Source organism: Leuresthes tenuis, unplaced genomic scaffold (genome assembly GCF_036924035.1).
Source record: "Leuresthes tenuis unplaced genomic scaffold, fLeuTen1.0.hap1 SCAF_4, whole genome shotgun sequence".
NCBI classification, from domain to species: Eukaryota; Metazoa; Chordata; class Actinopteri; order Atheriniformes; family Atherinopsidae; genus Leuresthes; species Leuresthes tenuis.
Window position 1 is genome coordinate 14,797,335 of NW_027325358.1, and position 15,311 is coordinate 14,812,645.

The following is a 15,311-nucleotide window of genomic DNA, read 5'->3' on the forward strand; positions in this document are numbered from 1 at the left end:
TTTATTTCTCAGTTTCTAACATGCAGTGTTCTTCAAGCACAGTTCCCTGAGGAGTCACAAAAAGCTTTAAACAGCTTCACTTCACAAATGCAGTTTGTCTCCCCAAGGCCTGTAAACAAACTTTGATGTTTAAAAGTTCTCTTTTACAACCTAAAAACAAGTTTGCAGCTCTTTCCAACTTACTGTGGTGACAAATACTGTGTGGCGGTTTGGTCTTAATTCTCTCAATCTGCATTTTGTGGACAATTTTCATTAGTTAAGAACTCAGCGGTTTCTTTCAAAGACTAGATCTGGTGTACCGTCCTTCGTTAAGGCTAACACATATGAATAATAATAATATTAACTATTGATTTAATAATTTTGTGCAGAATGTTGCGACTTATTAACATAAGACCTGGCACACTAGACATGGCAAAAAGTTGTATATAAGCTGCTCTGTTCAGTGGAAATGAGTCCATCAACGGCAACAGTGCTGGACATTAGAAAAGTATAGTCAGAGGCACATGCATATAGAGGACACATGTTGACATGTACCAGTTTGTAGGTTGCTTTCAGACTGAGCATACTGAAGTGAAGGTCTCCGTCCAACATTCTCCAAGTTAGCGGGTTGGCTGCCACTCCTGCCACACATAGAACAAAGTTTGGTTGCATGTTTGTACCCATTTGATTTAGATGCATCATGTGTCAGCACTGTACAGCATACACATATGTACAACCCCAGTTCCAAAATAGTTGAGACATTGTGGTAAATGTAAATAATAAGAAAACACTATGATTTGCCAATCACACACACCAATATTTCATTCACAACAGAACATAGAAAACATAAAGAATGTTAAAGTGAGACATTTTTCTATTCTATGAAAAATAGGAGCTAATCTTGAGTTTAATGGCAGCGACAACTCTCAAAAAAGTAGGTAGGTGACAACTGCAGCATAGCTTTATAGTAGAGGAGTCTGGGTGCTGGTCTGGCCTGCCTGCAGTCCAGACTGAAAATGCATTTGGTGCATTATGACACAGAAATTACAACCCAGGACTGTTTAGGTGCTATAATCTTATATCAGACAAGAATGAGAGAACATTCTTCTTCCAAAGGTCCAGCAGCTAGTCTCCTCAGTTCCCAGATGTTTTCAGATTAGTATTAGAAGGACAGGGAATGACAAATAATAGTAGTAAACATGAGATTAGATATTTTTCCTGTCGTAGAAAAATGTCTCACTTTTGACTTGATATTTTCTACATTCTACTGTGAATAAAATATGTGCGTTTATGAGATTTGCTAATCATCACATCCTGTTTTTAATTTACAGTTTACACAGGATCCCAATTTTTTTTTGTACCGGGGTTGTAAAATACGCACAAAACTGCACTTTCTCCAACCTTAGCAGCGGATTGATGACCTGCAGTGTGTCGTTGTGTGCTGAGCTGAAGCTGAGTCTTTTGCTGTGCTCAGTCTGTTTTTCTCTCCCTGAACCTGCACTGCTGCTGCTTTTGAGCTCTTCATGTCGCTCAGAGATGACACGTAGAGGAAGGGTCCTTGTGATTGGGTGGAAGATAATAGCACCTGAAGCCTGGGATATGGGTCGGCGTCCGCCCACATAGAATCGGATCAGAGCGGGAACATTGTCAAAGCGATCCTCCTCAAACTGGAACAGCTCCCGAGAGTAGCCCTGTCGTACAGATGGAGGCAAACACAATATATCAAGCAGACCCTTCAAAGCAAAAAAAGGAGGCCAAACTGTTGGCTATTGTAGCTTGCAGTTAAGCAAAGATCAGTGTGTATACATAGCAGTTATCACATCTCACGATAGTCACAGCAGAATTAAATAAATAAATAAATAAAACTATAAAAAGTCCACGATCTGCCACCTCATTGAGTTTCAAACTATCATCACTTTGTCAATTAATTACCAAATGTTTCAGCCCAGAGCCCTTAGCCATGATGGAAAAAATTAATGTGCCCTTAGCTTAAATTGACATTATTTAATGAAGTTTTGAGGGGGTTATTATAACAAATATTGCACTTATACTGCAACTTATATCACAGTTATCATTTAGTTTAAAATATGTCAGATAGTAGCTATCACCAATTCGATGATGTCATGGTGACATCTTCGTATGACTTGTTTGGCACAACTATGAATAAAAAACCCACACAGATTAATTCAACATCACTATAAAAACTGAAAAAAAATTTCTGTAGTTGCTTAATAATCTACAAAGAAAAACTAAATGTACACATCAGTTTACTTTGCATGGGTACACATTATGTGAACACACCTTTTTGGGCCGAAGGACCACTCGTATGATCTTAAAGTGCAACGGGCCGTTGTTCCAAAAGCAACTTAAAACATAGTCACCGGGGGCAGAGCTTGAGTCGCGGACGAGGAAGTCACCGTCCCTCTCAAAGAGAGTCTCTGCAGCCTGGAGACAAGTCAGCGGGTTAACTTGGTCAGCTTGACACAGTGACATCAAACTCTATACAGCTCAAGTGTAAGTGCAGATAAACAGAAAGAAAAAAAATGCTAACCCATTTTGGGAAATGTTATTTTTCTTTTGAGTTGGCACACTAAGTTGATACCACTCCCATGCGGTGTAGGCAAAACAAATTCAGTCTAATGCAGCTAATCCAATAAAGTACAGTTCTGTTGTAATGTTGAGTAAGCTCCATCGCTATCTGTTTTCAGTTAAGGTTTATCGCAATTACATGAGGTACTAAAATAAAAGTGGTGGATGAAATTGTTGAAAACCTCATGATCATCTTCATGACAGAAATATTTGCACTTTCCTAAAGCAACAAACCAAAAGATGCCAACAGAAGCCCTGTGGTGTTTGGACTTATCTATAACTCTCATTTCAGAACTTAAGCACCTTCAGATATACAACCGCTGGTGCCAATTCTCCACTCAGATGCTATTAAATCAGCGCACACGAAGGATGTGCAATGGGAGCACATTATTAAAAGTTAAGCCTTAAATGGTGGACAAGTCTCACTCCAGTATTTTGTATAAAAAGTCATTTGAAAAAGGAATGAAGGTTACCCAAAGTGGTCAAAACCATCTCAAATAACTGCATTCAAGCAACAATGTTATAGTTATGACAGGCCTAGAAATTAATCAGATTGAGTCTTTTTTTTTTTTTTAAGAAAATAATTTGTTTCATATCATAATGGCTTATGTATCAGTAAACTCAGTGGAGTGGATGGATTCAAAGATCTGAACCTTTGCTAACAGGATTTATTGTTGACATTTCACAGTAGTTTTAGGATGGAGCACTGAATGAACCATCAGCTGACTGGATCCATCAGCTGGCATAGCTTTCAGCTTCTAGCTCAGCATATGTACCAGATAACCAGGGGAAACAAAGAATCAGGTTACATCACCAAAGGTTACAAAACCTGCCAACCAGCAATAAAACCCAGTGATTAACACACTATATAGTCTTAGTTTAATCCATGCAAAAACCAAAGTGTAGCAAAGATAAAATGAAAGATGGTGTGCCAGACAATGACTGAGTCAGTCATACTAAGATGCTTTGTAGAATTTTAATTTATTTTTTAGTATGTCTAAAACCTTAATTTGCAGGGAAAACACTGCAGTATACAGCAAATGGACAACACGGCAGATTATGTGTCCTACATTGCACTTCAATATTTGGGCACATTTATTTAAAGAAAAATAAATATCATTATTGATTCAATATTGATATTTGCTGGGCAGATATGCATAGGCATATTCTTATAACTATCAAAGGGAAAAGCTCTCTTTTTTGTGTCCACACTGAAGGAACTGACCAGATCATTGTTTGTAGAGCTCATTTTGTAGTCTTTATGCTATTAGTACTTTTCCAGCATCAAGGTAACTTTGTGCAGTCATTTTGAACTGAGTGGTTCAAACAAAGTAAAAACTTGCTGACCATATGAACACAGCTCCAGAACCTGCCATTATAAAAAATCTTGTAAACACTGGTAAAATATTGGCCTTATACACAGCAGTTCTTAACATTACACGCATTTTGTGCAGAAGGAATTGCAAACATAATTTTGAGGACACACTGTAGGGTTTCTTCCTGCAATGTAACTGCAGCCCAAGAAAAAGTCCACAAAAGTATGTTGTCCTTCGGGAAGCTCCCCAGCTCCTAAAACACTCAGTAATTCCCTAGTTTAGTGTGAAAGCGCCACATAGTAACACTTTTCCAGCTAACAAGACTCTAAGGAAATGATGTGACAATGAGTTTCGCCCTCATATTACATCCAAAAGATACACACTATCGTTACTGGCAATTTCTCTCATTGTGTAGAGACGAGTCTTTTCATGAGATAACAGCAAAGCACATTTCCCAAAGAATAGTCTGTTTATTCTGCTCATTTGTGTGCACTAAAAACTTTTCATTAAGTGCAAATAAAGTATGAATAGTACGGTCTAATGTGCACCTCCCGGCTCAGCGGTCCGTGGTACCATGCATGGCTCCTCAGGTCCTCAGTGCTCAGCTTCAGCTCTTCTTCCAGCTCCTTCTTCAGTAAGTCCATCTCTCTCCGACCACCAAACAACTACAACACACACAGCTGCAGCTCAGCAAACACCATGGTTACTCTGTCTGAATGTTTTCTCTGCCCACATTTTGTACGAGTAAGGCTTTCAAGGGCAATATGAAGCGAAAAACAAGAGGAAGCAGTGAAAAGCATGTGAGGAAAGCAAGTGAGGACGCTTGGTTAACCTCTTACCTTGAGATGGCTGAGGTAAGCGCTGATACTCCTCCTCTTGCTGAAAAATGAGAGCAAAGAGGTGATTTGTGGCTACGACACAAAACAGCAGAGAGCCACAGATTGTGGTGCCAAGTTTTTTTTTCCTTACACACAAAACAGTACAAGGATAGAAGGCCAAGGTCTGGGTCTGTCATTAGCACCAGAAAAACTAACAGCCTTTCAATAGCCTGCCTCATTTTCCTCCTTCCTTCCTCCCTGAGCTTCCACTTTCCTGTCTCTGAAAACACAAAGAGCTCACAGAGCTTGAAGAGGCCTAAAGAGACAACTCACAGTGATCATATGAAGTACCTTCTATACAAAATATATACATGTACCTGTCTCGTTCTTGAACACAGTTACATGAAATGGAAGAAATCACACATATGTGATGCGTTGTGCTCAAAGCAGTGATGAGAAAAAGACTTAGTTATCCTGATTTGATCCTGGACATCACTATTAACATTGTTAAAATAAAATTAACATACTGGGTTTTTTCCAATACTGCCATTAAGTCACCAATCTACTAAATATTGGCATCTTAACACAAATTCAAACCCAATGCAACAAATCCTGCAAAACAGAAAACAGTGATTTGCAGATCTCATAAAACAACATTTGCTTCACAATAGAAAACATATCAAGTGTTGAAAGTGAGATATTTTACTATTTCAAGAAAACTATGGGTTAATCTTTTAGTTGACAGCACCAACAGATCTCAAAAAAAGTTGGGACTGGGCCATGTTAAGCACTGTGCAGCATCCTCTCTTCTTTTAACAAGCCTGTGATCGTCTGGGAACTGAGGAGACTTTTAGGAGAGCAATGTTGTCTCATTCTTGTCTAATATAGGATTCTAGCTGTCCATCAGTCCTCTTCAGTCCTCTTCTTCTTTCTTTAGGTTTTTCATGCTGCACCAAATGTTTTCAGTTGGTGAAAAGTCAGGACTGCAGTCAGGCCAGTCGGGCCAGTGATTCTTGTCCTATGGAGCCATGCCTTCTCTGAAAAACATGTCATCTGGATGGGAGCATATGCTGGTCTAAAACCTGTATGTACCTTTCAGTACTGATGATTCATTTCCAGAGGTGTAAATTACTAATGACAAAGTCACTAATGCATCCGCAATACATGAAGATACAGGCTTTTGAATTAGGTGCTGACAACAAGCTGGATGGTTCCTCTCCTTTTAGTTCTGTGATCTCCAGAATTTCCCCTAAAATTGTTAAATTTCAACAGTTTTCCACCTTGCCATTAAAAGTCCATTGCAAATTAGCTTTGGCCCAGAGAAGACAGTGGTGTGTCTGAATCATGTTCATATAAGGCTTCTCCTTTTTGTGATAGAGCTTTTACCTGCATTTGTGGATGGCACAGAGCACTGTGCTCACAGACAATGATTTTTGGATGCGCCCATGCAGTGATTTCTATGACAGAATCAAGTCTGAGTTTTTAATCCAGTGCTGCCTGAGGGCCCGAAGATCATGGGCACGCCATATATATAGCCGTGCTCCTTTCATCCTTTGACTATATTATGTAGTGTTGGATGATGGAATATTTAAATTCTTTACACTTTTTCGTTCAGGAACTTCATTCTGAAATTCCTCCACAATTTCTGGCAATTTTTTTTTGCAGACTGTTAAACCCTTGTACATCTTTACCGCCCAAAGTGTAATTTTTAAACCAATCGCATTACTGACCTGTTGCCAGCTAACTTAATTAGCTGCAACCTTTGCCTTCAACGTGTTTTTGTAGTACCACTTTTCCAGGTTTCGGTTGTCCCAGCTTTTTAATAGCTGTTGCTGCCATCAAAATTAAACATTAAAAAGCTTCCTGAATTAAACATTCACGAAATAGTCAAATGGTCTCACTTTCAACATCTGACATGTTTTCTATGTTCTACAATGAGTCAAATGTTGGGTTAAGAGATTTACAAACCAATCTGTTCAGATTTGTATGCACGATTTTACAAACTGTCCAAACTTGGGGTTATATATTTTAAAAGGGATATCTGTCACAGCTCTTTATATTTGTATCAATTTGACTATGGCCATTTTGGATGATGTAGTTAATTGTGCTTTTAATAAGAACACATTAAACATTTTCAGTACTCCTAGAGAATTGCTCATTACACAAACAGGAATGTACAGGAATCGATCATTTGAAGACACTGGAAAAATTTCAGTCGTTTATTTTCAATGTTTCTTGAACTTAATTATTAATTTATACTCTGCAACATTTCATGAAGCTGCTTCAGTGACTTCAACAGAAAATCAAGTAATGCCTTAAAACCAAAACACAACTTTATAAATCTGAAGCACAGTCACTTTTAAAAGAACTTTGTTTACACAGCATTTCCCACATTGTCACTGACAAAAGCAAAATTCAGTTGGAAAAAAAAAAAGGAAAAGAAAGTAAATCCTTCATTAATCAATTTTCTAAGTTTTACATGCAAATTGTAAACATAATGAAAGACGTTCTAAAAACCGTCATCATTTCCCTTGGGGCTGTTACATCTTCCTGAGCTCTCTGAAACAAACAACTCGGACATGACCCTATTTCTTCAGAGGTGCTCAAACTACTGGCCTTTCACAGCCACCATGCAAGTCTCTTTCCAGAAATTGCTTTCTTGATTGGTCTGCAAAATGCAAGGAAGATTGTACAAATAAATATCGAGAATTCCCCAAAAGTCAGGACCGCAAATTTTGCCTAGTTTCTTTTGTCTAAGCGACAGCCCAAGATTTAAAAACACAGAACTTACTCTGTAACAATACAAAGTCAGATGTCCTGACTGACATAAACTGAGTGGACAAACAGTAAAAACAAGTAGCAGTTATTGCAGGTAGTTGGAAGAAGTGTGTTTGATTTAGCCGAATACGTCGGAATAAACTGTTAAAAAGGCACACAAACACGAATAGATCCAGTTGAATCGCAGTTTTGAGGTTTGTTATGAGGTAAAAAGGTATAATATCCTGTTTAAGGGGCGTTGGTTCATGCAGCGCACCAAAACACCTGTGCAATGAGCTTCGAAGTGCCACTATTGTGAAATGTAACACGACACCACACATTGCATTGTTTCTAACTATTTTCTTCAGACCGACCAGCCACCTATACTTCATCTTTGTGATCTGACACTTTGAGTTAATACCAACCGCCAACAGAGGCAAGCGCCATTTGGGCAGAAACCGATACGGTCCAAGGAGTCCAAACCAGTGCCAGGTCATTGCGCAATGGGTGGTTAGCTGAAGGCTACAGGTAACAACAACCCGAAAGTAAGCATTGTCAAGTACATTTAGGCCGTACATATTTTAAACAGTTTGGTAAATGGATCCTGTTGGGGGAAAAAAATAATCAGCGTGAAGTTTAACATCAGTCAAAAGAAAAGTCACAACTTGTAACATTTGGCGTTAATGAACAAAGCAGTCCGTTGTTTTAAAAGTCAGAACAAGGCAGCAACGGTTCGTCCTTCCTACCTGTCTGTTCGAGTCACAGCTCATTCGTCCCAGGCATGTTTTACGGTTTATGGTCCAAATCAACACCAACAGACAACAGCTGGGAAGCTGTAATGTACTGCCTTTCCCTGCTGTGGTTCCTCCCTGCCCCCTTATCCTCTCCTTCCTCTCCTCCCCGCGTAAGGACGAGTCGGACGAGTTCCCACAAGTTCTTCCGAGCGCTCCTTCTCCCCGCCCCAAGCGCCGGTGCTGAAACACCATCAGCTATCTGTCTGGCATTCCCCAGATACCAACACAAGCAGAGCTGACACTTCACCTGGCCACAGTCGAGACAATACCCTGCCTTTGTAGGTAGGGAGCAGGACCCACTGTGGTTTTAGAACAGTGCATTTCACCACAGGTAAGTTCAGTTGGCTTTACGTGGAAAGACAGAGCATGGGAGAATGTAGAATGTTGGTGCTGGCCACACATGTATTTATAAGAAAAAAAATATCTGTGACAAAAGAAAACCATTCGCTCTTAACCTCCACAGTGAAGTGATTGAGAGGCACTGTGAAGCTGGAAGGGTCATTTTATAGACTTGTTTTGTATCCACAGCTTTGGAACAACATGTTAAAAATCTCTCCCCACTCTATCCTTTGAAAGACTAAAGGTGTTAAATCTCTTCAGCAACATTCCACAGACTTGTAGACTCAGTTTTAGGGCATAGTGAACTTTTTCTGGCAGCACATGGTTTCTGACTTTACTGAGACTCTTGTTTTTCTTTTAATTTCTCACCTTCTGCCGCCCACTTTTAATTTTTAAGACGACACTGAACCTGGACATCTGGACTTCAGGTTAAACAGCTTACAAACACAGATTTGGCTTTGTCTCTCAGTCCTTGACCTTTCATCAGAGGAAGTGTGAGCTGAATGTTAAAGTCTCAATGTGTGTTGTTTATTGTGTAAGTTGTGTACTTTCTTTCTTGATGAAAGTGCTCCATGAAATCATGACATTCATCTCTAAAAAAGATTTCCATTCAGGGCCTTTTCAGCCTATTTACAGAGGACTGATCGTTGGCTTCACCTTATGAAGTCTAAACAGCTTTATGAGACATAAGTTAATGATTAGCCAGACATGAACTGACTGCCCAGGGAAAGTTCACCTCCTTCTCAAATCTACAAACAATATCACACTCTTTTAATGAAGCACTCACTGGGGGTAAGCTTACCTGTGCTTGCTCTCCTGGTTGATAGCGTTGACCTCCTCCAGGGGTCGGAGCTGTGAGCAGGAAGCAGACAGTCGGTGTTTCTTATCAGCACGTTGGAGGCGGAGAACACTCTGACGAAACAGATCCTTCGGCTTCTCCTGCGGGCAAGTGGAAGAGATGTGATTAATGTTGCACCTTAAATCTTTATTTCTTTCATGTTAGAATTCTGCAACGCTGCCAGTGTTACCAGATCCAGAGATGATCCCAGGGAGTATTTCCGGCTGGCCCTGCGCTTCACGACCTGCACATCTGAGAGGACAAAAAGTCATTTTTAAAGGAATAGTTTGACACATTAGAATATGTGCACAGAGAGTTAAAGATAAAAAAAGGATCCATACCACTGTCATATCCATCTGTGATAAATGAAGCTATAATAAAAAAAGAAACACACTGTTAATTGCGCTGCTTTTTACATTAAAAGTAGTGTAATTAAACAGGTTTTTAAGTGTAAGTACACTTGCTAAAGCAAGCAAATTAAATCCTTTCCCACTGACAGAAATAATGTGTTTACTCTCTGCTCTGAGGACTACAGTGTATTCAGAATCAGCCCAGTAGCTACTCCTAACTTCCAGGCCACGGGATGGCATTCCACTGTATTCTGCAGGCTTTTGACCCTAGTTTCGAAGAATCAAGACTTTCTCAGATAATCAGACTAGTTTATGTTTTTGACTTGACTGTCGACATCGGCTCCACACAGCACCACTGAGACTAAGCCGCCAGACGTCTTGCAAAACTAAAACTGATCAATCTCTTCCCTGGAAGTTGCTTCTGTCAGTGTTGGACTCTCCATGTGAGGCATTATGGTCGATCAATGCAAAAAAGAGAGCTGAGCCCACTCTCGTAGTTCTGTCACCGTCACTGAATATTAGCACGTGCACCCGGGAGTTGTGTTCATGTTAGTGTAGATTGTTGTCAGAGAGAAAAATACCATCAACTACTGCAGACACTTGACGCTGGACCGAATACTGATTGGAAATAGGTTTTGAGGGTCATTTGTGTGGGTTTTGTCGTTGGATTGAGCTAGGCTGGGTATATTCTTTTGTTTTCAGTCACAGAGCTAATACATATAATTACATGTTAAAAGTTATGTAAAAAATGTTAAGGTTTTATCTTTTAGACTATTAAAAAGTAATCCCCTGGTCTTTACCCGGGGCCTGTTGAAGCAGGTTCAGCATATCCATGGTATCTTTAAGTGATCAAGAACTAACCCTAGCAACGTGTTCTCACTAAGTGGTACTTTGAACGCTGGTTATCGACTAAACTCCGGTTTTCTGACCGTGGATGTTTGCGCGCTTATGTAAAATTGGTTGGAGTAGGCATCAGGTGACCAATCACAATTTGTAGGTCTAGTCAGCAGCACGGTGGCTGTGGCAAAAGCAGGAAGGAAAGCTGACAAAAAATGTAATGGCTTTTTGCAACAAACAGTCGAAATGAACAAACATAAAAACAGTTCAAACCCAGTCAGTGGGCTTAAAAAATGTCAAAATTTGCCAGTCAGGTAATAAAATCCCAAACAAGAGGGTTTTCAGGAGTCAAGAGATTTTAATTCATTTTTCCAACTCTGTCTAAGTTATATGTGAATATGAAGATAAATGTACGGAACTTTTTTGTTTGTTTGTTTTTCTGCAAATGTCATACTCTGCACACTCATATATTGTAAGAAATAAGGAGGAATTTTTTTTATATTTTAATACTGATTTTGATATATAAAAGTTCCAACTCTTTAAAAGTCAGCAGGGAACAACGACTTTTACAGTAATCAGTCTGTTCTAGACAAGCTTTCTCTTCAGCTAACACTTCTCTTGCAAAGATGCTTCTAAGTGAAAGTCAAAGTACATAACTGAGTCAGACACAGATTCTGATTCTGACAGCATCAAATATTTTTGACTGCTTTGACATGTGTTGATCTCTTAACCCAGCATGTTAGCTTTGGTGACACATGCCATCAAGCTGGGAACCAGCTTTGTGGTACTGAAGATCCAGAGCTGAATCTGAAGTTACCTTGCTAACTCACTTACCCTGTTTTCTAGAACAGGTCCTTGGTCTTCAAATTAGGTCAATAGACCATCAAATGAACACAATACCAAACATATTACACAGTGTATTTATTTGTTTGATGAAAACTAAGTCAAAATGCAAAAACAGCATGTGAAAAACTAAGTACACTCCACGATTCTACAGCTTGTAGGACCGCATTTAGCAGCAATAGATTCAACTAGTCATTTCTTCTCTTACTTTAGAAAGATAGACTCAAAATAGTTTGGAAATAACCCTATAACCCTTCCCAGATTGATACGCGGCAATATTTTCTTCTGTAAGATGATTGCTGATGTTAACACACACCTGGATGCTCCAAAACTGCCAAAACTTCCACGTTTATATAAGTGCTCACACTTGATGGTGATCAATTAATCAAGCGTATTTGATTCAGCAGCACCTGGTTGCTAATCAACCTCTTAAATCACTTACTTTTTCCATGCACCTCTTTTGCATATGGCTTAGTTGTTGTAGACCAGAAAATGACACGATATGTAATGTATTGTTCTTCTTTTTGAGACTTGATTAGGACCAGATGATTTTTTATGTCAAGAGACATTAAAACATTATACTCCACTTGATTTAAACTGTGAGACATTGATTAACGTGTGACAATTGTTGAGGGCTTTCTCTCTGTTTTCACTTGAAACTTCTATCAGTTAACATCAACACATTAATAAAAACGGCAAGTAACATTTGACTTGATGAACCGGCTTATCGTGCTCAGCATAGATGAGCACAACAGACACTGAGCTCTTCACAATGAGGGCACTCACAGGGAGGTTATCTTTGGTTTCAGTTCATAGATTCAAATAGATTCAGTTAAAAAAAAACACATAAACTTGAACAAACAACTCGAATAAACCCATATTTCAAAATCTGACATAGATGAGAAATAATAGAAGCAAGTACCCTTTACTTGCACCATTAAAGTGTTCGCATTGATGTTTTTACCATTTTTCCTTTGTTCTCAACGTCTTTATTGACTTTGATAGTAAGTACTGCCAATTACTGAAGGCTGGCATTATCTCTCTGGTCATGTTTGTAAGCTTGTTTATTCTACTACAAAAACCCCAGCCTCTTCTGTTCTTTGAATAATGCAGAATAATGTATAGCTTTAATATCTGATGAGAGGTTTGTTACACATTAATTAGTGAGATGCAACATACGACCATTCATTTCAACCACAGAGGTAAAACTTCAACTCGTTTTAAGGCTACTGTCATCACCACCGATGCTTTGTTTCAGTGCTGAATATTTACAGCAGCAATATTTCAGCAAAAGTAAATGTGTTTTCTACACATTAGCTTTAAACTGTAGGAGCCTGTTGAGTTCTGAAGCCCGTTTGTTTGCTGTCAAGTTCAGCCTGGGATCCAACAGAATACAATACATTTACGATAAAGCTAACAAATTACTGTCCATCTTTGTGTGCATGTGTCCTGTGTGTCACCAGAATGTGGGTCCAGCCTCTGCCGATGTCTTGAAAGCTGAGTCAGAATGTTTTTTCTGTGTGTTGCATCTTCAATTCCTGCATCCTTCAGCTCTCCATCTGTTACATTTAGTAAACCCTGCAGAGAAACAACAACCAGGGAGACCGGATAAGCCCAACTGAGGATTGTGAGGATTCGGTGACAGAATAAAAGAAACACTGACTTTTGAACATTCACATACTTCGAGACCGTAATATTCACTCTCTAGTGTTTTGGTATACTGGGGAAGGCCAATCTGTCTCAGCCACCAGGCGATAGAGCGATTATTCATGTCTAAACAGCAAAGAGAGAAAAGATACAGATTACATACCAGCACAAATGCTAACACGTGCATGTTTGTACATGTTTCTGTGCGTAACAGTGTCAGAGAAAACAAATGAAGTATCTGCATGACACAAGCTTACTTTTTAGACACTCAAGCAGAGAGTCTTAGCATTATTTGTCTTGCAGGAGCTACAGAATGTAACACCTACCTGTTTACAGGATCCACCGTTGCACTCTGGGATTTGTTTTTTGTTTCTCCTTAAATTTTTTTCTGTTGGATTTCTTTCTTATCTCTCTTTTCCTATGTTTCCCTCCTTCTTTGCAGCTGCTCTGATCTAGTTTGCCTCTGTCATCGAGACAACGTCTCACTTTCTCTTTGTGGTGACAGTGGAAGCCCGCTCCCCCTCAAACCCGCTGGGTCACCCGAAAAGGCCAATCAGATTTTACAGTGGGCACGCAGCCCCCGCAAATAGATCAGCAAATCACAGCCCAGGAATTAGAATGAGCTCTCAGGAGGTGGAGAGAACAGGTATAAGCATGTCATGGTGTTGAGAAAAACAAGAAGAGGGGTGTTAAAATGTTAGGCAGCTGTCAGCATGTCAAGTCAGAGATAGGTATGTGTGCACAGTGATGAGTTGTCCAAACTCTCTGTTTCTCCAGCAAGAGGAGAGAGTTGGAGCTACAGTTCAGAAAAAGTAATGCTGTGTATAAGAGTGACACCTAGTGCTGAAATAAAAGTGGCAGAGTCCTGCCAACTTTTTGATACCCAAAGGTCTGTTTAGTCATCTGGATCATTTGCACAATGCAAAAGGAACAGGGAACTGAAATCATTTATAGTCATATGGCACATTGCAGTTAATGAATTTTCCCCCATTAGTCACACCTTTTGTAAAAGCTGCCAGTCCTTCATGATGAAATCCCTCACCAGATATTTAAAATGTTATAGTGTGATTATTTGTTCCATATGAGACCCATCCCGGTCAAATCAAAAGAAGGTGCATCTTACCCTCCCCAAATCTCACCTTCTCATTCTTTGTGTCAGCTACCTTTGGTTCACAAGCTCATCCTCATATCTTTTATATGTAAAGCAAGACTTTGTAGCTTTCTGTTTTACATGATGTAGACCAGCTGTATATAACGTTAATTGTCGCTGTATAATGGGCACAGAGACACTTTTCTTTGTGAGAAAGAGAATGACTTTGCAACATAACAGGTACGCCATGCAATAGAAGTCACTGTAATCCTGTACCTTCCATTTGTGGCCACGGTGAACACTGTTCAACAGAGAGTCACAGGCACAGTTTATATGATACACTGAGCTTTTGAATGTCAAGATCTTTTCATCCAAATGGAAAAGAAAACACATCATAGGTAGCCTTGACATGTCGGAAGTTTCAGTTTGAAACTTATTCTGCACCCTCTACACACAAAAAAGATGTTGAAATTCAATTAGTTTGATTCAGCTTTTTTAAAAACATATTGATATGATTTAGCAGAAACATGCCTCTACCTTTCAGCATGTTCAATACTATAAAAGTACTGTGGGAAATCCCTTCAATCAAATCGTGCTATGATATTTTTTTAATAATTTAAAAATGAATTTGCATCCAAATGTATTAAACTTATCCCAAACTACTTCAGAGAGAAAATGTGTTTCTTTAAGCTATTTGAAAAAGTGTGTAACTGTACACACAAAACAAAACCTACAAACCCAGATAACTGTGCAGTATCAGACATCACACAGGTATGATAGTGATTATGATATGTAATTATAGTATAAAAAAAACCCAGACTTATTATGTACAAAATGCTACTGCATAGCTATACAATCTGGCTGATTGAGATGTAGCTAATCTTTACTATTATACTTTTGGATGCTTAATCTATAATCATTAATCATGACATTAGTCATTTGTCTTACATGCAAGATCAGCAGTAAATAAAAAATTCTGAATAATGCTGTTTGATAAAGGTTACATCCAACTCTGTGCTTGCTGTACTTCAGTTAGTACTGTTGTCTCCATCAAGTTTCTATACCAGATTCATCCTGCCCAGGATGAATCTTCAGGACTTTAAATGCTGGTTGA

At 39.1% G+C, this 15,311-nt stretch overlaps 1 protein-coding gene across 2 annotated transcripts in view; it reads right to left on the reverse strand.

The window, feature by feature from the left end:
- The window catches only part of sh2d3a (SH2 domain containing 3A), a 20,977-nt gene extending 7,089 nt beyond the window's left edge, over nt 1-13,888 (reverse strand). Inside the window, exons 1-11 of one of the 2 annotated variants that reach the window (XM_072384733.1) lie at nt 13,434-13,888; nt 13,142-13,233; nt 12,921-13,038; nt 9,772-9,801; nt 9,621-9,682; nt 9,395-9,531; nt 4,724-4,763; nt 4,433-4,549; nt 2,281-2,424; nt 1,381-1,670; nt 535-620 (exon numbers count right to left, since the gene is read on the reverse strand). In XM_072384733.1, coding sequence (XP_072240834.1) covers nt 535-620; nt 1,381-1,670; nt 2,281-2,424; nt 4,433-4,549; nt 4,724-4,763; nt 9,395-9,531; nt 9,621-9,682; nt 9,772-9,801; nt 12,921-13,038; nt 13,142-13,231 — 1,114 coding nt within the window. In that variant the 5' untranslated portion in view covers nt 13,232-13,233; nt 13,434-13,888. Of the gene's footprint in view, nt 1-534; nt 621-1,380; nt 1,671-2,280; nt 2,425-4,432; nt 4,550-4,723; nt 4,764-8,205; nt 8,496-9,394; nt 9,532-9,620; nt 9,683-9,771; nt 9,802-12,920; nt 13,039-13,141; nt 13,234-13,433 lie in introns of those variants that run through there. The other variant, XM_072384734.1, reaches the window with a different exon arrangement.
- Nucleotides 13,889-15,311: the final 1,423 nt, after the last annotated feature.